The 26845-nt window shown below is 41.1% G+C and overlaps 1 protein-coding gene across 4 annotated transcripts; it reads right to left on the bottom strand.

Annotated features, from left to right (window-relative positions):
• Positions 1–393: 393 nt before the first annotated feature.
• On the bottom strand, positions 394–26845 carry si:ch211-256e16.3 (kelch-like protein 20). 4 transcript variants are annotated; one of them, XM_048609884.1, is made up of 10 exons: positions 26764–26845; positions 22162–22861; positions 20024–20210; positions 16295–16459; positions 15281–15427; positions 10327–10455; positions 7726–7902; positions 5579–5725; positions 4776–4941; positions 394–1862 (listed from the first exon to the last, which is right to left on the bottom strand). In XM_048609884.1, the coding sequence occupies exons 2-10, from the start codon at positions 22843–22845 to the stop codon at positions 1718–1720; spliced, it is 1947 nt and encodes a 648-aa protein (XP_048465841.1). In that variant the 5' UTR covers positions 22846–22861; positions 26764–26845; the 3' UTR covers positions 394–1717. The 4 variants fall into 4 exon arrangements, with proteins under 4 accessions (XP_048465841.1, XP_048465842.1, XP_048465843.1 ...); XM_048609885.1 differs by having other exon boundaries at positions 26547–26785; XM_048609886.1 differs by lacking the exon at positions 26764–26845 and adding an exon at positions 25912–26503.

The raw sequence follows: 26845 nt of genomic DNA, 5'->3' as shown, positions 1-26845 counted from the left end.
TTAAAGCCAGGTAAAAGTGTTAAGATTTCAGTAGAGAAATAAGTAGGTAATAGAAACTTGTGTTCTCTGCTGCAGAAGATGTAGGATTTTCCTACATTCATGGGGATGTAAGTGGCACCAATAAAGCCAGTATGTACATATACATTCCATCATTCCAGATTGCCCTTTGAAGATGATAGTGAGCCAGTGGGCTGTGAAGGAGGAAATTTACCACCCAGCACAGAACCAGTCATATTTCCATGTGAAGGTAAAGGGGAGTGATTTGCTGTCAATATAAGTTGTCCTGGATAGCATCACATTTAAATATTATTGGTGTTGCAGCCATCACTAAGTGCCTTATAGGAGTGGCAAATAATTGTTGATAGTGTGCATGTTCAAAATTACATCAATGAATGTTTTAATACAAAATTTTATTACACATTATTTGCATTAAGTTTTTACAGCAAGAGTTATATACTGAGGTACAAAAGCATTTGTGCATGAGCAACTTTTAAAAAACCCATAGGGTTATACTCGTATAGCTACAATACCTTTATTGCATCATTTGTGATTACTGTCTTTAAGCACAGCACCAAGTACAATACGTGAAGCTTTTGGAACGTTAAAATTTGACTAAATTTAATCCTCAATATTTGCAGCGATACTTACTGAACACATCTTGCAATGGATAGTAACATATGTCTTAAGACCATTGGACAGGTTGGTTTTCTTCAGCACTCTATTGAAACCTTTAAGTTGAGATTACCAAAATTTTGAATTTGCATCTGAGTGAAGCCTTTCCTGAAGTGAGAACAAGTTTAAAAATTCCTTTGAACAAGTGGTGAGATTTTAACACCAACTTATAAACTTGTAGCAACTGGAGCATAGATGCAGTATCTCGTTCCCTGTATCTTATTGCTACTTGCAGGGCACGAGGATCAAGCTCTGTGTAGGAAGGAATAAGTATGCTCATTCTGAATGTTTTGAGTATGAAAACACAACTCTTCTCTAGATACTACAGAAGTCCAAACTCATTGAGCAAATTACCATCCATATCATAAAGTCCTTCAAAATAGTTAATGAATTTGCTGAAGTCTTGATCACAGTTTCTTTTGGGGTTTGAATTTGGTAAGGAACAGGGTAGATAGATTGGAACAAAAGTCTCGATACAGCGTATAATCAGCAGGACCAGATGCCATTAGCTGAGATGTATGAGAAATAAACAATTGGAACAAATGGCCCTATTCAGGAACAGCTACTGCACCAAAATGAATAACCTGCTTAGTTAAAAAAAATGTTTGCAGAGTCAGACTCAAAATGAGAGTTAGCACCACTGTCATGAAGCTATTGTTAGCTCTTCTTAAGACAGTCAAAATTAAGGAATTACTTCAGAGGTTGATTTGGTTAAAATAAACAGGAGAAACATTCAACTTACCATCTGGGCAATAACTCGGAGAAACAGACCAGTTCCCATTGTCCTTGTTAAATCAACCCACCCAGTTTTCATCCGATTGAAACTGTTGTATCAAAATCTCAATGGGTTTCTGCATCAGGTTACTACCTGGGCTACAATGTTAAAAATTAGTCTCAACATGCTTCTCTAAGTTTACACCATAGAACCAGGAGTCCCCCAAGAACAGTTCAAACATTCTGAAAATTGCAGGTGACAACCTTCACACAAGGTTGCTGACAATGGCACATATCCAGAGTGCACAAGATGGAAAACGTTCACATTGGTTCATACAATGTTCTTGATCAACTGTGGGGCCGGGCCATGCATCTTCACAGAGACACAACTTAACCAACTGCGACTTGTGAGCATTTCTCCATATATTTCCCATTTGCCAGTTTCTTCACTGTACTGCTCAATGGTGTCATGGTATCTGCAAACAATGAGGAGGAGGGTAGAGAATCACTGGATTTTGTACAAAACTTGCACACAGACCTGAATTGAAAATGGGACCTTTAAAAAGAATTCTGCAGCTAATTAGAAACATGACAGAAAAGTGTGTATTACCGTGCTACCTGTGATCACAGTTGCTACAAATCAAGTTGCACAGTGAATTGAGGAGAGAGACTACAGCACACCTTCAAAATAAAGTTAGCATTTCCTTTTTGTTTTTTTTAATACAATTTAGTTTATTTGTTCAATGAAAGTTGAAAACAAACTAAATCAAAGACCCAAGGGAAAAAAAATTGCAGGGCCGTGGAGACAGAACTGGGAATGGGTCTGACTGGATTGCTCTTCAGAAATGTACATGAACTCCAAGCCACATGGCCTCCCACGCTATCATGACTCTACAGATAGAGTATGAAATAGAGCTAGACCTTCACCCTCCTCTGGATATTCAGTCCTGTGGCTTTCCAAATCCGATGCAATGTCACTTTATATGTAACAAATATTGCTGCTATGTGTATAATGGTTGGGTCACAATCAATGTAGAGTTTACATCTATTAGGTCAGGTCTTTAAACAAATTTTGTTTCTAAAAAAAACACTTGACAGCTATGCAGGGGGAACAAAGTTTGCGATTCTTATGCAGTGGAATATTGGAAGTGAACTAATTAACAAGAACAAACTTGAAAATCTGCCTTTTTCAGAATTCTCTTATAATACACAAAACTTTTGCCAATGTAAACAAGCCAGAAAATGCAAAATCAAGTGCAAGAACGTACTTCAAGAATAAGTTTGCTAAAGGATTACATGAACAAAATACAACCTTCAAAAGCATGAAATATAAAGGAGCAAGTATCTAAGCTTTCACCACAGGAGCAGTGTCTGGTAGCTGGATGAACCACTGGCAGAAATCTCCCCATCTCTCTGATTTCTCCAATTGGTTTAACACTAAAAGGGTGTGCTACAACTCAAGTTGTAATAGAAATCATTTTAAACCAAATAAAAAAGGGGGGAAAAAGCTTTGCAGGAATTAGGGAAAACAACAGAAGATTAGGACATGTTAGGTAACTCTTTCAAAGAGAAAACACATGCACAATAGCCTCCCTCTCTGTTCCTCTCAAAAGGGCAATAGGAAAGGCAGCAGCCTTTCCTACCATTTTAGGATGGCTGGGATCTCTGTCTAACATTAAACAATTTTTGAAAATTATAGGCTTCAAATCAGATTCCATCCATTAGCACAAGTGGGAGAGTAAATGTTCCTTCTAAAATCTTGTTTTTCAAATTGTAATCTATATTGATCAGAAATGTTTCCATAATTGAATTGTTGTTCAGCGCTAAAGAATAAAAACAATTAGCCTAATAAACCTCTTGTCAACAGTACTTAGGTGGAGGCTGCAAATGCACATTGTCCATGCAAATGCACTGATTAATTTATACAGAAATAAATTAAGTACAGACATTCAAGAAAAAATCATCTCAAACACTTTAACTGTTTGAAGTTATTTAATCATTGTGGTGACATCTTCAAATGATTCCAGTTCAATTTTGCTGGACACAAAAAGCAAGGCTTCCCAAGTATACAAAGGTAATAGACACAGTATTGGAACAGGAGGGATCTGTACCACTGGGGCGGTCTCCACCTGAACCGAGCTGGGACCAATGTTCTAGCGGAAAGGGTAAATAGGCTGGTCAACACGACTTTAAACTGGAAAGTGATGGGGAAGGGAAGGGTAAAACTTCCTCCAGTGGGCAGCAAAGCAACAGGCTAACATCTGTAGGGGTAGATTTCACTGTGGAAAAATATGAAAAAAATGGTGGGAAAGGGGAACTCAGGAGAGGTTATTAAAGTCTCCAGCACAGACACAAATAGGACAGGGTGTTTGGAAAGGGTTAGGAACCAAACTTCAAGCGCACTGGATAAACAAGTGACAATGAGAAGAGGGACGCTTAATACAGGACTGAAGGTGTTATATCTGAATGCACGCAGTATAAAGAAAGAAGGTAAATGAGCTTGTGGTGCAGATCGAAATTGGCAGATATGACATGGTGGGCATCACGGAGACATGGCTGCAAGGGGATCAGGATTCGGAGCTGAATATCCAAGGATATACAGCTTATCGAAAAGATAGGAGGTGGGCAGAGGGGTGGGGTTGCCTTATTAGTAAGAAATGAAATTAAGTCAATTGTAAGAAACGAAGTAGGGTCAGATAGTGCAGAATCTGTGTGGGTAGAGTTGAGGAACCGCAGAGGTAAAAAAACCATAGTTGGAATTGTGTACAGGCCTCCAAACAATAGTCAGGAGGTGGGGCGCAAGATACACCAAGAAACAGAAAAAGTTTGTAAGAAAGGCAAAGTTACGGTATACGCGATGGAGTTTAGAAGGATTGGGGGTGCGGAATCTAGTTGAAACTCTGGACAGAGTGGATGTTGGGAAGATGTTTCCATTGGTAGGAGAGACTAGGACCTGAGGGCACAGCCTTAGAGTAAAGGGAAGACGTTTTAGAACGGAGATAAGGAGAAACTTCTTCAGCCAGAGAGTGGTGAATCTATGAATTCACTGCCACAGAAGACTGAGGAGGCCGGGTCATTGAGTATATTAAAGACAGAGACAGGCAGGTTCTTGATTGTCAAAGGGATCAAGGGTTACAGGAAGAAAGCGGGAGAATGAGGTTGAGAAACTTATCAGCCATGATTGATTAGCGCAACAGACTCGATGGGCTGAATGGCCTAATTTCTGCTCCTATGTCTTATGGTCTTAAATCTGGAATCGTCTTCCCTCATTAATCTGTTGATTTGAAATTGTCACAAAGCTGAGACTGATTGTTGGGGAAGGTTATATGAATCTAGGCAGCCATAAGATCCAGGCAATCTAATTCAATCATGGAACTGCTTATACCTACCGATCCCAACCTTCCTCTCCTCCTAGCACATAGATTTTGCTGTCAATCACAGCCACCCCTGGTCGATAGCGTCTCTCATTCATGGGGGCACACATCTTCCATGTATTGGTCTTAGGGTCGTACTGCTCCACCTTGTCAGTGTTCTCTGTTGAGGCATGCCAGCCACCTAGGAAGAGAGATACATAACACACTCAATTAGGGATGGGCAAAAAATATGCTGGCCTAGCCAGCAACAATGATATCCCTTGAATATACAAAACAAAGAGAGGAAAATGAACATGCTACAATCAGATCAGTTAGGGTCCAATTGGACGGTGGAGCAGGATGAACAGGCCAAATGGCCTACCCCTAATGTCCTTACTATCTCAGCCTGTCACAAGGGCATCATCACGTTGGATTAGAACAGGTGGTCTAAACTTGGTGAGGAGGCAGGTTTTAAGCCTCAAGCATGAAGAAGGGGTCGAGGTGAGAATTCCAAGGCAGGGGGCTTAGGCATATAAAGGTCAATCGGCCATCAATGGTGGAGCAATGAAATGTCAGGGATTCATAGGAGGCGGCAAAATTGGGGAAAGCACTGTGGGGGTGCGGGAAACTAGAGTTTGGGAAGGCCAAAGCAATATTGGGATTGGAAAACTTTTTTTTTTAAATTGAGGCATTGTTGGATGGGAACTAATGTATAACAGCAAGCACAGGCATGACAGGTAATCAAAACTTCGAGAGAGTTCAAATGTACTTCAATGGAGAGAATGTATTTTGGGTTGTAAAAGGTGCTACAAAGAGGCAGGTCTATCATTCTCACTTACCAATAACATAAATCTTTCCTTGGAGGACACAGGCAGCAGAACCAGAACGTGGAATCTGCATTGGAGCCACCTCAAACCAGGAGTCGATTTTAGGATTGTACACCTGAACCAGATCCATCCCATCGCCATCCTCCAAGACAGCTCCTCCTGCAAAGTGAAGCCTCTTTAACATTACACTTCTTAAACTTCAACAATTCTTAAAATGCTATCAAAGTGAATACTCGGCAGTTTTTGTCGGTCACCTTTCCTTCCCCCATTTGCCGCAAACATTCCCTCTAACGTTGCAACTCTCGATTGTGAAATGGCACTACTCCTGCTTCCACCAGTAGAAATTTGAGATCTTCCTCACATCATATGTATCAAAGGAATGGCAGTTGGGTAGTGGTAATGTCACTGGGTGAGTAATCCTGAATCCAAGACTAATTGTTTCAGGGACATAGGTTTAAATGGACCAGAATTCCATCATGACATTTGAATTTTTTAAAAAAAATTGAATTAAAAGCTAGTCTAATAAGAGATGAAATATTTAAAAAGAACACGAGGGGGACTTATTTTTAAAAACACAGGAGAGTGGTTAGTGCGTGGTACGAACTGCCAGAGAAAGTAGTGGAGGCAGGTACAGTTACAATCTTCAAAAGACATTTGGATAGGCACATGAACAGGAATGGTTTAGAGGGATATGGGCCAAACACAGGCAGGTGGGACGAGTTTAGTTTGGAGATATGGTCAGCGTGGACCAAAAGATTTGTTTCCATGCTGTATGACTCTATAATGAAAATTAACCACTGCAGATTGATTTTAAAAAAAACATCCAGTTTACGAATGTCCTTTAGGGAGAGAAACTTACCATTCTTCCCCAGTCTGGTGTACACGTGATTCCAGATCCACAGCAACATGGCTGATTCTTAACTATCCTCTGAAATGACACTCAGTTCAAAGGCAATTGGGGATGGCAATACAGCCAGCTACACCCATGAACTAATTAAAATACCTCCCACACCCAAGGCTGAAGTCAAAGTCTTGGCAAAATCAGCTGCACAGGAGAATTGTGGAACAACTAACTACAGAAAAAAAGGTGGATGGAATCTTCAAACATTAAAGTGCACAACATCCAACTTCCTCCACATTGTGCTTTTGAATTCAACTTGCCTCTAATTTATCCAAGAGGCAAAATTTGGTTGAAATTTAAAAATCACCAATACTATTCAAGCGTGAGAAAGGTATGTCAGGAAACTGACCCGTTTTGCAGGAAGCAAGGTGTTTCGAATGGGGTGGGCGGGGGGGTTGGGGAATGTTGGAGGGGGAGGTCACCCTGTCCTCCAACCAAAAGATCACCACTGGGAAAGTGTGATATTGATAAATTGGGATCACACATCCTACATCATTATAACTGGACCATTATTTCATGGGCTATAATACACTTTGGCACTCGAGAGATCCTGAGTAGGTGTGTGATGATACTGTGCCTTCGAGATGTCTTCTTTCCCTGTTTCTCTTGCAGAGGGGTGTTGTCACAGTGGTGTTTTTCCTAGGTGTTTTTCTTTTAGTAAGACAAAAGAATCAGGAGTGGGCGGGCTCAGGTTCACAATAGACGAGAGGATTTTGGTTTTGCTTTCAGTTTGTTGGTGGTTTTTCTGGCTGCTAGACTGAACTCAAAAATCAAAAGGGGTAGATTGTTACTTTCTTCCAGATTGGAAAGAGACAGCTTGTGAGAATAATAACTGTGTAACTGAATTGTCTTTGCCAAGGTTGTATTTATGGAATTCTGCCTATTTTGGAACATTTGATGATTAGTTGTTAAATTATACATTATCTTGTTAAGTATTTTGATAGAGTAAAGTTATGCCAGTTCTTCTTTTTGTTGTATTTTAACTGTGTTGTAAGAATAAAGTGTGTTTTGATTAAAGCCTAGTGGCGGACCAATCAAATCATATCTGGAATATAGTTCCTTAATTTTTTTTTTTAGAAAGATAAGTGTAAGTCTAGACTATCTCCAAAATTTACTTTGATTTTTTGAGGCAGGGAAGGTGTGCGCCTTGTCTGGCCCATAACAGGTGCTACATAACTGCAAGTCCTCTTTCTCTTCTAACCACACAAGGCAGTATTCACATCATGACTGAGTCTAACAGGTAGCATTATTCACTTACCTGCTACATACAAGAACCCATGGAGTGCCACCACAGCTGGACTAGTCACTGCCATCTTCATGGATTCCAGGAAGTGCCAAGTGTTTGTGTGGGGATTGTAACATTCCACGGAATCCAGCCTTGACGATCCTTCCCAGCCTCCCACAGCAAAAACAAAACCATCCAACATAGCAAGGCCTGCAGGCGGGAGGACGGGGACAAGAGCGGGGAGAAGAAAGTAAGAAATCAATCCAACCTTTAGTTCCCAAATTGTCCCACCAAATGAGCTGGAGCTGGTAATTCCTCTAGAAAGCAAATTTTGCAGTGGGGAGGGGGGCAGGAGGCAGAATGTGGAGTGGAAAAACATCTAAAGGTTTATACAGTGGATTTATGCAGTAGCTATTCACCTCCAGCAGAATGCTATTGATCTAAAAAAATGCAAAGAATACACTTTAGACTCTACTGTTGTAGTTTGAGGACTTGAAAATGATCTAGAAATTAAGAAAAAAAATCAATTCAATCAAAGAGATCATGAAGATCATAAATGGTCATTCCTGGCTCAGTGCTGTGTTCTTGAAGGAAGCAAACCTGCCATTTTTACAAGGCCTTTCAGGCAACTCCAGTCCCACACACAACTCTGTCAAGTGGCCCAGCGAGACACACAGTTACATCAAATGCTACATGCAGCAATTAAAGATATCCCACCATCACCTTCAAGTCAGCTACAGTTGGGCAATTAGGAACAGCCTTGCCAACAATCCCCAATCCTGAGAAATAGCCCAATATAACCCACCTATCCTGTGGGTCAATGGCTCTGTGGACCCAGTACAATGATCAGTCTGTGTGGTCTTGGTCCCATGCACCAATTTGGAAATGAGCTAGCCAGCCACAGCATTGAAAACAAAAGTCGAGGGATGTTGCAAACAGGGATTGAGAGGGGCATTAAGCAGCAGCCTCCTCTACCTGCAAGTGATTCCAAGGAACTTTACCTCATTTAGCAGAACCGTCCCCAGAACATTAAAATCTAATGGGCAACTAGTTCTTAAATAAAGTGTGTAATAGACTATAACCCCTATGTCTGGGACTAATTTGCTTGGTGCAGTCAGTATCCTAAAAAGGGGTCAGAAACTAAACTAACCGAAGGAGTAAGAGTCACATTACACTTGAAACATTAATTCTGTTTCTCTCTCCACAGATACTGCCAGGCCTGCTGAATTCTTCGGAACTTTGTTTTTATTTCAGATTTCCAGCATCTGCAGTATTTTGCTTTTAATTGAATGCTACAATAGGCTTAGTACTGACCTCATCAACAAGGCAGGAACCATTTTTTCAAATTCCAAGAATGTCCCGTCTTCACAAAAGAAAATGTACAAAAGCTGGTTATATAAACCATAGAGCTTGAAACAGTGCCAGAAACAGAATTACCAATGACTGGGAAGTGGATATAGAGGAAAATGAAATTATGGAAATGAGATTCAGGGAATAGCTAATGGAAAATCAGAACAGAATTGATGGACTCAATAGCACCTGGATGAAATCTTCAGACAGTGTTGGAAAAGGCTGCTGTCTCACTGGGAGAAATGGTAGATCAGAACAGCCAGATTGGCTAGCATCAGAGGTATTCAGCTCAGAACAGTGGATCTTTCCCTCATCTCCCAGGGGAACACTCCTAAGTGGTACACAAGTGAGGAAACCAGGGACAACCTTTATCGTGAGCTTGTGCTGTACCATCTGTTGCTACCGAGGAAAGATTATATCCTCCTACGCCATCAGGGCAAACATTGTAACGGAGCTCAAGTACTAAACCAACATCTAGTCAACAGGAATTGTTGAGAACTCCACTTAACACTCAAAAGTTCATCCTATTTCCATGTTCTTAGCCTTGAATATTTTAAAAATAACCATATGTATTTTGCCCACCAAAGGATGTTGAGAATTTGTCTTCCACCAGCGTTTTTGGCAAATCACCATCACTGAGTCTCGTCGATCTGATCTCTAATGCAAAGTCATTGACTTTGGGATTGTATTTGGGAATGACTACAGTCAATGTTGATTTGTTCTGTAGTAGGGCTGCATCACCTACAGGTAGAGAAGGCTGCTGCTTAATTCAGGATTAACTCACTGGCCTTTAAACGTTCCCTCTTGTCATGAGGGTCCTACTACTGAACCTCCAGCAAAGCCGTAAGAGCTTGGAGCTGGATGGTGAATTAACCAGAGACTTGGTAGTCTCATCAAATGCTGTCATGGTTACAACACCTCAGCTCACCACCTTGTTAAGACCATTAGATAAAGGAGCAGAGAAAAGCCATTCAGCCCATCTGCTTCATCATTCAATCATGGTTAATGTAGGCATCCCCACATACATTTCAAAAACAAAAATCACAAAACCCATGTGGAAAGACCTTCCACAACCTCCGATTGTCATTCAAAGAAAGTGTTCACATATCATGACTGCTGAGGCAGGAGACGCTGGCTTAGGGATGCAAACAAACACAGACACGAGCAGAGATTTGGGTGGGAAACCACAGACCACATAACTCTTAAATTTTTCTTCTCCCCACGTTATTGGGTGGGCCGTGGGAGGGGAGAAAAGGAGAGACATTTCTGACAAACGCGATTTACCTAGTTCAGAGCGTGCCACATTCATTGCTGCCATTTCATGCCACATATCGAAACACGGGTCATAGCGCCACATTTCTTTGCTCGCAGAACCATCAGGAAACTCCCCTCCGGCCAAGTAAAGGGTAGAACCTACAGAAAGAAATCATTAACCATTGGTCAATTACCCAACAATTCAGAAAGGTCTTTTAGCCAGCCTCTGCCAGATAACTGGGCCAACAGAAGATGCATATCCTGTGGTTATTACAGAGCAAACTCACACTCAAGAGGACAAAGGTGCCAGTGCAGTAGGGCACTTCAGACGGAGCTCGTCCACTCCATCCATTTCCTTCCTTTTTTCCCCTCTATTTTTCCCTGTTTTTTTTTTTTTCCCTTCTCCCGGCCAGGTGGATGAGGGTAAAGCAGTTGATGTGGTGTATATGGATTTCAGTAAAGCATTTGATAAGGTTCCCCATGGTAGGCTATTGCAGAAAATACAGAGGCATGGGATTGAGTGTGATTTAGCGGTTTGGATCAGAAATTGGCTAGCTGTAAGAAGGCAGAGGGTGGTGGTTGATGGGAAATGTTCATCCTGGAGTTCAGTTACTAGTGGTGTACCTCAAGGATCTGTTTTGGGGCCACTGCTGTTTGTCATTTTTATAAATGACCTGGATGAGGGCGTAGAAGGATGGGTTAGTAAATTTGCGGATGACGCCAAAGTCGGTGGAGTTGTGGATAGTGCGGAAGGATGTTGCAGGTCACAGAGGGACGTAGATAAGCTGCAGCGCTGGGCTGAGAGGTGGCAAATGGAGTTTAATGCGGAAAAGTGTGAGATGATTCACTTTGGAAGGAGTAACAGGAATACAGAGTACTGTGCCAATGGTAAGATTCTTGGTAATGTGGATGAGCAGAGAGATCTCGGTGTCCATGTGCAAAGATCCCTGAAAGTTGCCACCCAGGTTGATAGGGTTGTTAAGAAGGCATACGGTATGTTAGGTTTTACTGGTAGAGGGATTGCGTTTCAGAGCCATGAGGTCATGTTGCAGCTGTACAAAACTCTGGTGCAGCCGCACTTGGAGTATTGCGTACAGTTCTGGTCACCGCATTATAGGAAGGATGTGGAAGCATTGGAAAGGGTGCAGAGGAGATTTACCAGGATGTTGCCTGGTATGGAGGGAAGGTCTTATGAGGAAAGGCTGAGGGACTTGAGGCTGTTTTCGTTAGAGTGAAGAAAGTTAAGAGGTGACTTAATAGAGACATACAAGATGATCAGACGATTAGATAGGGTGGACAGTGGGAGCTTTTTTCCTTGGATGGTGATGGCTAGCACGAGGGGACATAGCTTTAAATTGAGGGGTGATAGATATAGGACAGATGTCAGAGGTAGGTTCTTTACTCAGTGAGTAGTAAGGGCGTGGAATGCCCTGGCTGCAAAAGTAGTAGACTCACCCACTTTAAGGGCAGTTAAATGGTCATTGGATAAACATATGGATGATAATGGAATAGTTTAGGTTAGATGGGCTTCAGATTGGTTTCACAGGTTGGCGCAACATCGAGGGCCGAAGGGCCTGTACTGCGCTGTAATGTTCTATGTTTTATGTTCTATGTTCTATGGCCTCTGGACTCTCAGCCTCCTGACCTGGCATAGTGATCTCTTTAGTCCGGCGTGGCGGTCTCTCGGCCCAGTGCGGCCTCAGTGTGGAATTCCGGTCTCTAGGTGATTCCTCAAAGTGCAGTCCCACCATCGCTAAACACTTATGACTGCAATGTTATAACTTTCAGCTTTATTTCTTAGCTTTAAGTTGAAAATAAAGGTTTGTAACGTGTAACTTTTAACCTTACTTCAAATGCTTTAGCTCTACTATAATTACTGCAATGTTTAACTTTTAACTTTGTTCTTAAGATTCTGTACCTTGGCACTTGTACCTAAGATGGCACCTTGTTTAGTGACATTATACACGTTTCAATTGTACTCCTGTACTTTGTACTCGAGTACACGTGGCAAAATTAAAATCAAAAGAAATTCAATTGTTGTAAAATACCCTGGGATCAGTTGCTCTCACAGTATCTATTGGATTTCTACTTGTTCCAAAAACACTTCTGTTCTTATCAAAAGGGCATCTTCTACAGCAGAATATAACATATGCACTACATAGGGCAGCTAGTTATCAAGTTAATAATTACCCGAGGGTTATAGCACAACATAGATTTTCACAGATAACACCATTCTCTAAACCTCTCCACAAATTACTCAATAAAATCTACCCCTTTATCCAAGCTCTCAGGTACCAATACCAAATTTACTTTCGGGGAGCTGTGTCACAATTTGTAAAGCATCTTAGGGCATTTTAATATGTTAAAAGGTGCTACATAAATGCAGGAGGGAGCCATTGGAGACAGTTTTATCAATCAACAAAGCTGGTAATAGATGATACAAGGTAAGCCTCCAGGTTTACAGCAAAAAAAAACACAATCAACTTCAGTGGACCAATAAGTAAGTCAACAAGAAGCACCAAACAACTAAAAACTCAGTCCATTTTCTTTACCAGAAGATTGATTTGCATCCCACCTACGTTCCCCATCTTATGACTATTTTTTCTCGTGAACCATTTTTAAAAAAATTATAAACTGAATTTCTGTCTATGTGAAGCAAGGGCAAAGGAAACAATTGGATGTATCAAGTTGAACATTGCTCCCTTGATACTGCACATTTTTATACTGACGTGACTTGAAAAAAACCACTCGCATAAACCATTCCAAAATATTAAGTTAGAAGGAACTAAAGTAGATTTTTCATTACACAGCCTTCAACGTAACATCTAACTTGTTTATAAATTGGCCCATTTCATTTGTTCTCCTGGCATATCTATAACCACTCCAACTTTGACAAAAATGAACACAAAGCAGAGATTTCAGATTAAAAACTTTCAGGGACACTCTTCAAGCAAATGCATTCAATGATTTACCATTTGAAGATTCACATACTTCAGTATTTAAAACAATGGTGTCACAGCCCTGGTAGAAATAGCATGTTGTAAATTGAACCCACTATTTCACGTTACAAATGAAATTTGTAACTTATTTAAATTTATTAATTTATTTTCTAGGATAATTAATATCTGACGGTCTAAGATAAAAGAAACATGCCAGGTTTCCAAGGAAAAGAGAACAAAATCATAATAAAACTTATCCTGTAACAGTTATTACTAACATGCAAACTTTAACTAGACCTGCTTTAAATCTAAACACCCATGACAGAAAAAAAAACAAATTTTTAGGTATATCATGAAAACTTTTAGGCAAAAAAGCACCAAGTCTATGGATCAGAGTCCAATCCAAAAGGGGAAAATGAGGTGATTTTCGCAGTTTTGTTTTTATTTTTGGCACTGATTTCACATTACCAATTGTGGTGATCCGCAAATCAATAGCCGGTCAGTTGGACCTAGGTCTTGGCTTGAACTAGAAGTTTTCTTTCTTTAGTCTTTGAGAGTCTTTTCTTTTCCTCTAAAAGAGAATGTAATTTTGCTTGCTGTCAGGCTTAAAGGCATGAATCCCAACTGATTACTCTCCTCTCAGTTCAATGGCAAATTGCCACTTACAACCAAATCAAAAACTCTGCCAGACAGTTACTTTCTTTCCTAAAGATACCCAGTGCTGGGATAGGCCACAAATGTGCCAAAATCCAGCTTCCAACAAAATTATATGCTCTTGTGTAACGATTAAGTGAGCACAATTCCACTTTTTCCTTATGAAAATATGATTAATAATCTAAACTTCCATTTTCCCATTTACATTTCCAAATATAACATGATTACATTTTGCAGTAGGAATAAATCTTTAAGAACAGATCTGAGAAAATAACCCCAAACAAGGTGCATGCCACAGAATACAAGGTACACAAAATTTGAGGTATAATGAGTAGAGCGAAGGGTGAGGGGAGGACAACTTTCTACAAAAATCTTGAGAAATAACATTGTTCACAATTACATAGTTCATTGGATAATGTTGCCCATTTGTGAAAGATAATCATTACAAAGCACTGCAACATATTACAAGAGACCATTAATAAGCTTACAGAATGGGCAAATAATTGGCAAATGAAGTTCAACACAGATAGTAGATAGTACCAGTACAGAGATAATACATTTTAGTAGGAAGAACACACAGGTCATTTATTACTTGGAAGATGCAGGTCTAGGTGAGATAGAGGAACAAAAGGATAGAATCAGAAACAAAAATAGAAATTGCTGGAAAGTCTCAGCAGATCTGGCAGCATCTGTGGAGAGAAAGCAGAGATAACATTTCGGGTCCAGTGACCCTTATTCAGAACTGATGGTAGCTAGGAAAATGTCAGTTTTTGGTTATACAGCATGCAAAAACGACTATTGTATCCATGCTGGTCTTCGGCCATCATTAAAATGACCAAGCACTAAGGGTTTACTTCTAGAAAGTTAGAATTGAAGAGTAGGGAAGTTGCTTCAAACTGTATTGAACCTTGGTTAGATTACAGAATGTGTGCGCAGCTATAGGCACAATGTTACAAAAAGGGATTGAAAGGCAGCAGAGAGGGCGTAGATCAATTTACATGGATGATACCAAAATTGAGAGAGTATACATATTAGGAAAGGATCAACAGCTGGGCTGTATCTCAAGGTCACAGGAAGTGGTTTGAAGAGATGAGTACAGGTGCACTGAAGGTGGAGCTTTACAAGATTGAGGGAAATGGGGAGAGGGTTTCAATAATACATATCTGAAGAAAAGTGGGAGGGAGGTAAGTAAAATATGAACACTGGCATAGATAGGTGAGGCGGAATGGTGTTTTGCTTTGTTGTATGTCTGATGTAATTTTTTAATTGTTCTTAACTCAAATCTAAATTAAAAAGGTGCTGCAAGACTTCCAAAACTTATAAGACCAAGCGAACGTGCTTACATTTACAATGATAAACACTATGGTTAAAAAGGTGGAGATCGGCTATACCTGATGCAACAAGTCCATGCTTACTAACAGCAAAAGGCAAATAGGCAAGGCACTTCCATTGACGGCCAATGGGATCAAAGCTCTCCACACTGCGAAGAACCACCTTATCATCTTCCCCTCCAACCGCTATAATCATCTCCGTTGTACCTGGAATGGAAACAGTAGGCACCGTACTTAAACTCAAATTAAACCACTGAAACTAATACAAAAATAACAAGTTGAATTTCTGTAGCACCTTTCACAATCTCAGTACTTCCCCAAAAATTTCACAGCAAATGGAATATTTTTGAAGAGTAGTCACTATTGTAATAGAGGAAATGCAGCAGCTAATTTGGGAACAGGGAGAGCAAGTTCCCACAAAATAAACAGATAATCTGTGTTAGGGATATGGGTTGATAGACTGACATGGCCCAGGAAACCAGGAAGATCTCTCCTGCTCTCCTACAAGATAGTGCCAAGGGACCTGTTCAATCCCCAAGGTGGGGACAGACAGGACTTCAGTTTATTATTTCATCTGTAAGAATGCACCCCAATACTGCAGCACTCCCCCAATACTGCACCAGAAATGTCAAATTAGTTTATGCACTGAAGTCTGAGGAATGGAACTTGAAATGCACAGCCTTATGACACAGACAAGCAAGCCACAGCTGCTTGTATTCCCCCTTTGAGGTTTATCCATTTACACAGACAGTCAAAACAGAGAGTTTGTGGAGACAGAAAGGGAAAGCAATGAATACCAGTATTGTCAGCTGACAATGTCAACAATCCTCTTTCCACACTACACAAGGATTGTCCAATCCATAAAACTAGGCAAAGGTTCACAATTGTGATTGAAAGAAGTGCTACCTTTGTGAATCTCCTATATTGTTCCAGACAATGCTGCCAAATACATCTGGGCTGGATCTTTATACTTTATTTTAGAAACAAACTGATCCAATAAATTGGACACAATTTAACCACAGCTTTACATCTGATGGGTTGAAGGACTGCATGTTGTACAATTTGCACCAATACCTGGTAAGTTTGCAATTTTGTTTTGGTGCGGGTGTCTCAAGTTGCACTTTCCCTCAAGAGAAGCCATAATTTCCACTGGACTATGTCCCCTCAGAGGGAGTGGCACGACTCTGTCAAGCAAGTTCCATTTGTTCCACACAAGCTGTTGCACTGGAATTGAGTTATCTATATTGAAACAAGTAGCAATAGAGAAGTTTAGGAAAAGGATCAAGTTAGAGAGAACGAAAAGATTAAAGAAAGGGGACAAACAAAAAGCTCTCAGTATATCTTCTCAATCAATATTCCACCATTCACCTCAGGATGACAAAACATACTCCCATTGTTTCTGTTTAAAACATTCCAGCATCGGAGTACACAGGTGGATAATAATGCCACCTTTGAGCCATGAAGTCATAGATTTAGATCCCACTCCAGAGACATAAACATAAATTCTAGTTCAGAACTCTCAGTGCAGTACTGAGTGGGAGCTGAAACATTGCAGCAGCTGTCTTTTGGATGAGACACTAAACCAGGGTGTCCCATCTGCCCCCTTTGGAGAATGTAAAAGCTCCCTCAGCCACTCATGATCAAGACTAGGCTGTTGGGGCAGTAACGTAGTAAATTTGATTTCTCCTTTGTGTAGACAGGACCAAGAGTGCACAAATGATACCGTACACTAGCAAGAATTAGAGAAGGAAACAATAGTACAGACAGAAATAAAAGGCTCTTTATCCAAATATAAATTGCATTCATAAGGAGATGGATGAAGTAATAGCACAAATAATAGTAAATGAGTACAATATAATAGAGATATAGTTAGCTGGGACCTGAACATTCAAGAAGTGAAAGATCTGGCAAATGGAATATAATGTATGAAAATGTAAGATTATCTATTTTTCAGGAAGAAAAATAAACACAAGTGGTAAGAGATTTCAGAAATGAGGCGAAAAGGAATTAGTGCCCTAGTACAAGTTTGCAAAAGGACAGTAATTAGACAAGTTAATAGAAAGCTATTTATTGCAAAGGGAATGGAACATAAAAGTAGGGAGACTATGCTTTAGTCATAAAACCATAAGTTACAGCAAAAGTAGACCATTCAACCCAACAAGTCTGCTCCACTATTCAATGAGATCATGGCTGATTTGATAATCCTCAACTCCACTTTCCTGCCTTTTCTGCATAACCCTTGATCCCCTTACTGATTAAAATTCTGCCCAGCTCACCTTGAATATACAATCCAGACTCAACAGCCTTTTGCGGTAAAGAATTCCACAGATACACTGCACTTACAGAGGAAACTACTTCTCATTTCCATCTTAAAACAGGCAACCATTTACCCTCCAGTCTGAGATTGTCACATAAGGAGAAACAACCTCTCCACATCTAACCTGTCAAGTCTCCTAAGAATTTTGTATGTTTCATTCTTCTAAATTCCAATGAGTATAGACTAAATCTACTCACTCAATCTCACCTCACAAAACAGTCTCTCCATATCAAGGATCAGTCAAGTGAACCTTCTCTGCACTGCCTCTAATGCCAGTATATCCTTCTTTAGATAAGGAGTTCTAAACTGTTTACAGTATTCCAGCTGTTGTCCGACTAGTATCTTTTAGCAAAGCTTCCCTACTTTTATACTCTAATCCCTTCGAAATAAAGGCCAATATTCCATTCGATTTCCCCATTACCTGCTGAACTTGGATGCTAGCTTTTTGAGATTCATGCACGAGAACTAGAAGCCGAAACAGTATGACCTATTGACCTACAACTGAGAACACACCTTGGATTAGAGCTGTGCATAACACATTACAAACAAATGAATGTAAAAGTTTATTTTTAAAAAAAATTTTAAAATTGGTTAACATAAAATCAAACATAAAATGTGTACCTTTTAAAATTTGTTCACTCAATGAGGGCATTGCTAGCTAGGACAGCATTTATTACCCATCCCTAAATGCCCAGAGGACAGTTAAGAGTCAACCATATTGCTGCAGGTCTGGAGTCACATGTAGGCCAGACCAGGCAAGGATGGCAGTTTCAACCATCGACACCATGCGACCAAGCAGGAGGTTTAAATATGGGTTTGGACGCTGCTTTTCCCTGCACTCGTTTCTCTTCAATGTTTGCAACATCATGCTTCTGCTGGTTGTATTGCAGATCAGTCTCTGGATCCTCACCTCCTTCTGTGGTCAGGCCCCTAGTCAGTCTCCATCGCTCAGGTATTGGTTATGGACATAGGGCTCCCCATAATCTTTCTTCATCCTGCACAGATTCCTGACCTCCATTTGAGGTAGCCACGCAGCAATATGATGGTCGATGTACATACTCATCTTGCAGGGCCCATGGTTGGTGTACTCTCAACACAGCAGAATTCAGAAGGGGAGATGAGGGACTGAGATAGATCAACTGACAGATTCTGTAATCAACCAGTCAATCACAGTCTTTGGGCTTGATACCACAGGCATCCATTGTGGCTCACCTTACTTAAGGAGAAATGTAAAGCTTTTGGAGGCAGTACAGGTCTTACGAGGACTGATTGGACGTGCTAGGCTTCGGCCTTTTGGAGTCTAGCAGAGTAGGAGATAGCTTGATTGATACACAATCCTAAGGGGTCTTGACAAAGCAGAAATGGAAAGGATGAGAATCTGGCAACTAGGAGTCACTGTTTAAAAGAGACAAAGCAAAAGCTTTTCAATTGGAACTCTTTCTGAAAAGAGAGCGGAAGCAGAGTCCTTAAACCTCTTTATAGTAAAGGTTGATACATTCTTGCTAAGTAGGGAGGTCAAATGTTATTGGGGTTGGGCAGGAATGACAGAGTGTGGTGATAACCAGAACAGCCACGATCTTATTAAATAGCAGAGCAAGCACAAGGGGCTGAATTACCTACTCCTTGTTCATATGCTTATAGCAGAATCCAGAACTAGGAGGTATAGTTTCAAAATGTAGTGTCCCATTTAAGACAAAGCAGAGGAGGAATTTCTTCTGTGTAATTCCCTTCTCTAGGAGACAGAGAAGGGAGACTCATTGAACATATTCAAAGCTGAGCAAGACAGATTTTTGAATGTCAAGGAAGTCAAGGATTATTGGGGACAGACAGGAAAGTGGACTTAAGGCCACAGTCAGATTAACCAAGCAGCGAAGGCTTGATGGGCCAAATAACTACTACTCCTTCTAATTCTTGGGACATACCTGGGCCACTTTCATGACGTGAACTCAACTGAACTTAGCTATCAATTTGCTGCTTCATCAGAAGTACATATTAATTTGTTGGCATTAATGAGATGCTGACCAATAACTTTATCAGTTCACCTTAGTCCAATTGGGAGTCACATTTAGTTCCATTTCTGAATATAGCCTCCAAGTCAGAGGGTTGTGGGTTCCACTCAAGTTTGTCATCTAGGCCAACAATTCCAATTGTGTGCCGACTTTCATTAGAATTAACCCAACAACTGCCTATCAAGCGAGTGTGAAGAAAACAAACCCCATGGTGTTGTTTTCAAGAGCCGGGGAGTTCTCCAGTGTCCTGGCCAGTACCTATCCATCAACGTACATCACAAAAATAGATTATCCAAGTGTTAGCACAGTGTGGCTCAAGAGAGCTTGCTGTGTGCAAATTAGCTGCTTTGTTTCCAACTTTGCAACAGTGAAATATTTGCAAACATGCAGCGACAAGCTTTCAGGGACATCCTGGGCTCTTGTAAAAACAAGAGTCAAATCACAGCATTGAAAGCCTGGCTACTGTGTGGCACCCACCTGTTGATCTGCGAGGACGGGTCCTGGAGCTTTGGAGTTCCCCACGTCTGTCCTGCAACAAGAGGTAGTCCTTCGCTTCAGAAATCAACCGCTGACAAGGAAGAGACTCCTGGATGACATTCAGCGACTCTACGATGTCATGGATGTAATAAGGACTAATTAAAGGCAGACGAATGTGCTCTAAAATCTGAAAGAATTTTAAATTTAAAAATGGTTTTTGTAGGTTCCTGTATAACTGAAGCAAACCTTTGCCAAATTCCACCTACTTCTCCTCCCAGTCCCAGTCGCAAGCAATAGATCAAATACATTTTCTCTCGGCTTACTCAGGTACAGACACCTTCAATGTTCACTTCCTCAACCACCACTGCTCAGTTGTACTATCTACTAGATACAGTGCAGGAACTCATTAAGGCCCCTTAGTCAGCACCTTCCAACCCTATGATCTCTACCAACGAGAAGGACGAGGACAGCAGATACAGAGAAAGACAACTACAAGTTCTCTTCCAAGCCTCTCAGCATCCTGACTCGAAAATATATTTCTATTCATGCACTGTCACTGGATCAAAATCCTGGAACTTTCTCCGCCAACAGGCCTGTGGATAAATCTACACCACATGCAGTGTAATTGTCGAAGACGACAGCTCACCATCACCTTCTCAGGGCAATTGGGGATGAACAATAAATGCTGACCTAGCTAGGGACATCCATATCTCATGAATGAATAAAAAAACTAGAAGCTTCCTGTGCGGTGTCAATTTCTGACTCAGTGGCCCTACTCACTGTTTGTCAGGATGCGGTCAAATCAGTTGAGCTTTGCTGCAACAGAGCAAAGGGGTTTCCAAGCCACAACTGAAAATATCAGACTGGCAGTCTCAGTTTAGAGTTGGAGATTGATGGAGGGTTGAATAATAACTGGACTGTGAATTTATTTCATTTCAATTCCAAACCCCTGAAAATTGACTTGGATTCCCCATTGGTGACAAGCCTCCAGCAACACCAGACACTGTTCCTAACTCATCACTTTCAGTGATAGTGTGGGCACACAGTAACAAGTCATTCTCACCATTAAAGCATTTTTTTTTGAAGGAAAGTAATGCAAGGACAGAAATAGAACATTAGTAAATGAACAGAATCTTGGAATTGTACCATCAATAGCGGACATTTGGGATTGTTTCGTTATCGAAGTGCTGAGATGACAGGAAGTACATTATAAATCAGTCACAAGAAAGATGCTCCAGCTTTGAAAAATTTGGTTGCTCAGCAAGGCTCAAAAATTTGGATCAATTCACTTCAGGTGATTTTATAGATGTTTATAAAGTATTTAAACAACCTGCATTCATGTAGTGCCTTTAAATGCTGCAAAACATCACACACTTCTTCACAAGAATGGTATTTTTGGCAGAGGATTTATCAGGATGTTAAGTGACTGGAAGATAGTCAGAAATATGTATAAGGAGTATAATGTAAAAACAGAAAGAGAGATAGCATGTGATACTCAGCAGCTACCAATGGTGGACTGATTTGGATTTGTAATAGTCCAAAATGGGAATTGGAGTAATGTGATATCATGAATAATAGGAGACTAAAATAAAAACAGAAGTAGGGAGATGACAGGGAGCTGCTCCTGCTGGGGGTTCATCAATAAATAGCTCAAGAATACTTGTGGGAGATAAAGCCACAGACAGCAGGCAAGTGTAACTTGCTGGATTTCGATTTGAAAACAGTTGGTGCAAAATTGTACAGTCAAAAGTCCGCTATCTGCTGTAACCATTCTACATCAAATTACTTGCACCATATACTCCACTGAATTATATGAGTAAAACACAAAAAGGCCATTTGTCCCATTAGCTTGTTAGTCTTTATCCTGCACAGGAACAATACTTTACCCATTCAACTTAGACTTAAAATGTTGATCTGGTCTCTGCTTTAAAATCACTAATTCCAGAAGTGCTGTTAACTTCCTCACTTCCACGTTAGAAAATACATTTCTCCTTCTCTCTGTCCCAAATCCTTTCCATTTAATCTCATTTTGAACCATCAACCCCCCCCCACCCCCCAACGCGCCAACTGCTGTCTCTATCAAACCCTCTCTAACTCCAACAGTACGAAGACAGTAGAACTCCAAAAACACACTCCACCTTCTCAAAATTCTGTTTCCTTGAGTGATCCTTTTCCAACCAGAGGACAACTGCCTCAAAGACCATCTCCTCAGAAGGGATATTCAGGTCATCGCTGGAGATAATTTCAATGAGCTTCTCTGTTGAGAGTGAGAGGAACTCCTCCTGCTTGTGAACGACATCAAAATGCTGCAGGATGTAGTTCATACTCTTGGTCTGCAGCTCCATGCAGGAGTGGGCCTCAGCAAAACAGTGGATGCCCACACAGTTTGTTTCGTCCATCTGTCGTTCCATGAACTTGCAGCAGGCTTCCCGCACCGACATGACATCCAAGAGGTTGGCAGCTGCCAGCAGTGCCTGGACGTTGGCTCTCGTAATGAGCACTCGGGCTGTGTAGGCATAGACCACCAGCAATCCCACCATCTGTGGCTCAATACCATTTATCGCTACTCGTTCCTGCCGAGACTCCACCAGATCTGTGGAAAACATGACCCTGAAGTAGGAACTGAAGGAGGCAAGTACAATGCGATGACATGGGAATTCCTGACCATCACAACACAGAATAACATCACAGAAAGCGTTGTTCAGTCGCAGGCTGTTGAGCCCATCCAGAACTTTGCCAGAATGTTCTGATTCGACAAACATATAGTCCTCACACTCCAAGTGGTTTCCAGTGTCCTCGGTGAACGGTTCCATTTCATCCATCTCTCAAAACACACCCCTGTCAAAATAAAAAGGGAAAGAACATCAGATTAAAAAGTCAGATCTTCCCTGTGACAATATTTAAACATTAGAGGACACAGAGCTAGCCAACGTATCTCAATCCTGTAGCACAACAGGCCCTTTGTCTCTCTCTGGAACACTGCTTACTATCTAACACACTATTATTCTGCTGCCAAGGGCCAGTGCATTCTATTACAAAGACTAATGTCACTGTAGCACTCTCCCCTCAGATTAAGAAATTCATCAGCTTGAATCCCAGTCTAGAAACTTAAGAAAATAATTCAGTCCAACTCAAGTGCAGCACCAAAGTAAGGGATAATTGTGGTGGGGGGCGCAGAATTCAAATAAAACACTGAAACAAGACCTCACCGTACTATTCAAGAGCACAAAATAAATTCTCTTCACATTCCTCACTGAATATTTACCCCTCAACCTATACCACTAAATACAGATTATCTGCGATGGCCGAGCAGTTAAGGCATTGGACTCAAAATCCAATGGGGTTTTCCCATGCAAGTTCAAACCCTGCTCACAGCAGAGTTTACCTTTGAGGAGGGAGGCAATGGCCTAGTGATATTATCACTGAACTGTTAATTCAGAGACCCCGGTTCCAAGCCCACCAAGACAAATGGTAGAATTTGAATTCAATAAATATCTGGAATTAACCAGTCTAATGATGACCATGAATTCATCGTCAATTGTTGGGAAAAAATCCATCTGGTTCACTAATACCCTTAAGGGAAAGAAACTGCCATCCTTACCTGGTCTGGCCTACATGTGACTCCAGACCCACAGCAATGTGGGCAACTCTTGACTGGCCCAGTGGGCAATTAGGGATGGGCAAAGAAAGGTAACAATGTCCACATAAAATGAAAGACTAGATCAAGCAAAATTCTCAACTTGAGATGCCTAAATCCCACAGCAATGTTGATACTGCCAACATTACCCGATTAATATGCGAACTCAGTTCAAATATCAGACAGCAGCTTATTAGAGGGCTCCAACTGCAGAGGTCAAAGAATCACAGTCTCTCAGCTACAATTTATAGTAGGTTTGAACTCTCCCAACATAGGGAAAAGACCCTTTTCATTCACCTTAGCTATGCCCCTCATGATTTTATAAACCTCTATAAGGTCACCCCTCAACCTCCTACTCTCCAAACAAGTCCCAGCCTCTCCAGTTTACTATTATCCTGCCTCTCACAGGGCAACCAGAACAGCATGCAGTACTTCAGAAAAGGTCTCACCAACGTCCTGTACAGCCTCACCATGATGTCCCAACTCCTATAAACAAAGGTCTGAGCAATAAAGGCAAGCATGCTAAACATCTTCTTAACCACCCTATCTACCTGTAATGCAAATTTCAAAGAATTAAGTACCTGAACCTCTGGGTCTCTCTGTTCTACAACACCACCCAGGGCCCTATCATTAATTGTAGAAGTCCTGTCCTTGTTTGTATTACCAACATACCTCACCCTCCTTGGTCATGAATACTGTGCCTTCAAACATAAGGGTTGAGTTTAAGTTTCAAACCCCAATGCCAAACTTGACTCTGTAATGGCTCACTTATGTACAGGAATCTCACATGCATTTTATTTTAGTTTTACTTGCTTCATTCTGGGAATTTTACCATCATTGGCAAGTCCAGTTTTTACTACCCCATCCTTAGTTGCCCTGAGAAGCAGAAGGTGAATGTTCTTCTTGAACTGCTGCAGTCCACATGGATTTAAAGCAATGATACTGAATAGAAAGCTAGGTCATCTTACAACAAACCGACACTGCACAAGGTGGAAGCAAAAATATCCATCGGATTGGCTTCTGGAATAAAGGCAGCATTCAAGGAACCGTACCCCAGTGCAACCCAGCAGAGACACAAAATCCCTCCCTTCAACAAGAACGCTAGTTGCCTTAGCTAAGAATCCTGTTCAAATTCTGGTAGGTGCTCAGCTTTGAATAGGGGGCCGGGAATCAGTTAAACGTCACTTTCATTTAACCTGTGTGACATTTCGCAGGCTGTTTAAAACGAGTCTTTCCATTTTTAAATATAAAACCGAAATACAAGAGACATTCACATCGCAACAATAACAAATTGTCTTTCTGTGTAACAATGTTATTTGTTCATCATTTACCTGTCCTAAGACTAACCACACTTGAGCAGCTGGGAATCCTAATTCAAAAAGCTAAACATCAGAAAGTCTAACAATAGTGCATGCACCTTCACAACAGATCAATATTCCTAAAATTAAATGAAGTTACAAATTGGGTACAAACTCAAAACAAAATCTGACAAAGTACTGCAGAGGAATAGAAATGGAATGAATTAAGATTAAGGATATATCGATGGAGTACAGTAAATGTGCTCATGTAAAGATCTAAAAAGATATTGGACACTGATAATGAATTACAGGATTAGCAGAGACACTACTTAATAGTGAATCAGTGTAGGACTGCGTAAACCTGTCTTTCTGTTCTCCTCCTTCAAGTGGCTGTCAGAAATGTAATAAGGGGACAATGAAAAGCTCTCAAAGGGAGAGGGATTCAGTGGAGCGACAGAAATGGAAAACTCCAATGCCCGAGTGCTTAATCACATCAAATCCTGTCCATTCATTACCCCTGGGTGCTTACTGAGTCTGAGGCTTGGTTAACCAGCTCCTCAACTTAAAAATTCTCAACTTTGTTTGTTTTCAAGACCCTCTCTGACTTCCTCCTATCTCCTCTAAACATTTCCAGATCAACAACCTTCAGAGATCTGGGCCTCTTTAATTCTGACTTTTTAAAGCATCCTTGATTTTAAACCACCCAGCAATTTGCGGCTTTGCCTTCAGCTGCCTGAGCCCAAGCTCCGGAATGTAGCCCTCTCCACATATCTGACTTCACCTTTAAGACGCTCAAAGATTACCTCTTTGTTGCATAGCTTAATGTTCACTTTATACCACACCTTAAACAGCACTTTGGGGGATTACATTAAAGGCACTATACAAGTGCAAGTTATTATTGTTAGAGCATTTGACAGCTATTTTTATACAACAGACAGTGAAATCATACCTACCAACAGAGGAATCCCTGCCAATATAGAAAATGAAATGAAGTCAATCAAGACACCAGGCAAAGTTGCCCAGGGCTCCTGACACTTTAAGTTAAATTTGTAAGCTCCAGAACATTAACCTGCCGTCAGTTTCAGTCTTAACATCAGCCACCATTAAAATGCAAGCAGGATGCCCGACAGAAGCCCTCTCAGTACAGCTACAGTGTAATCAGTCATCTCCTCTATATTTCACTCTTACAGGGAAGGCGGGAGAACAGCACTGCCGTTCTCCACTACAACGATAGCTTTCTAACAAAATGAGATAACTCAAAGCAAATTACATCACTGTAACATCTGGTCATTTACATGGGCAGCTACTTTTCGTTAAAAAAAACAATGCCACTTTCACATGAAGGATGGAAAAGAATAACATCGCCTAACTACACATGCGCCAATGACTACAATCCATGGATTACTCCTTTTGAACGCAGTCCAACTCTGTTGCTAACACACCCAGTTTAAGAGCTGGCCACTTGGACTTGCACAGAAACACAGTATTGCGGTATTGAAATGGGCAAGGTGACAGTGACTCCGTGCAACAGGTAAGGAGCACCTGAGCTCATGGACACGCTCCTTCCCAACACAAGCCAAAACCTCACCTCCCCAAAAGCTCCCCTCCACAGGCAGTGGAGCAGCTCTCAGATGGCCAATTGACTTTTTTTCCCTCCTCTCGCAATGATAAACCCACACTGGTCTGCTGCTCATTTAGTTCGCGACAGGACTGTTCATAGAAAGCTCGCCCCACTCCGTCTATGACCGAGTCACTGCTAATCCCTGGAAGCTGTCAATCAGCCAGAGCCCCAGCGCTGCACACACCTTCCCATCCTCACAATCTACTCCTTCAAACAGCCTCGGAAACGGAAATCACCCGCCAGCTCTCATTTCCGTTACTTCAGCT

The sequence above is a fragment of the Rhincodon typus genome, chromosome 21, assembly GCF_021869965.1.
Source record: "Rhincodon typus isolate 14 chromosome 21, sRhiTyp1.1, whole genome shotgun sequence".
Lineage (NCBI taxonomy): Eukaryota > Metazoa > Chordata > Chondrichthyes > Orectolobiformes > Rhincodontidae > Rhincodon > Rhincodon typus.
This window is presented reverse-complemented; position numbering and strand designations above follow the sequence as displayed.

Bases quoted from the DNA above. Each gene is read 5' to 3' on its own strand.
- si:ch211-256e16.3 (XM_048609884.1), bottom strand. From the start codon at position 22,845: ATGGATGAAATGGAACCGTTCACCGAGGACACTGGAAACCACTTGGAG. The intron at 16,460-20,023 runs GTGGGTGCCACA...GTTTCAATATAG, and splicing joins CCGTCCTCGCAGATCAACAG to ATAACTCAATTCCAGTGCAA. The intron at 10,456-15,280 runs GTATAGCCGATC...TTCTTTCTGTAG, and splicing joins GCATGGACTTGTTGCATCAG to GTTCTACCCTTTACTTGGCC.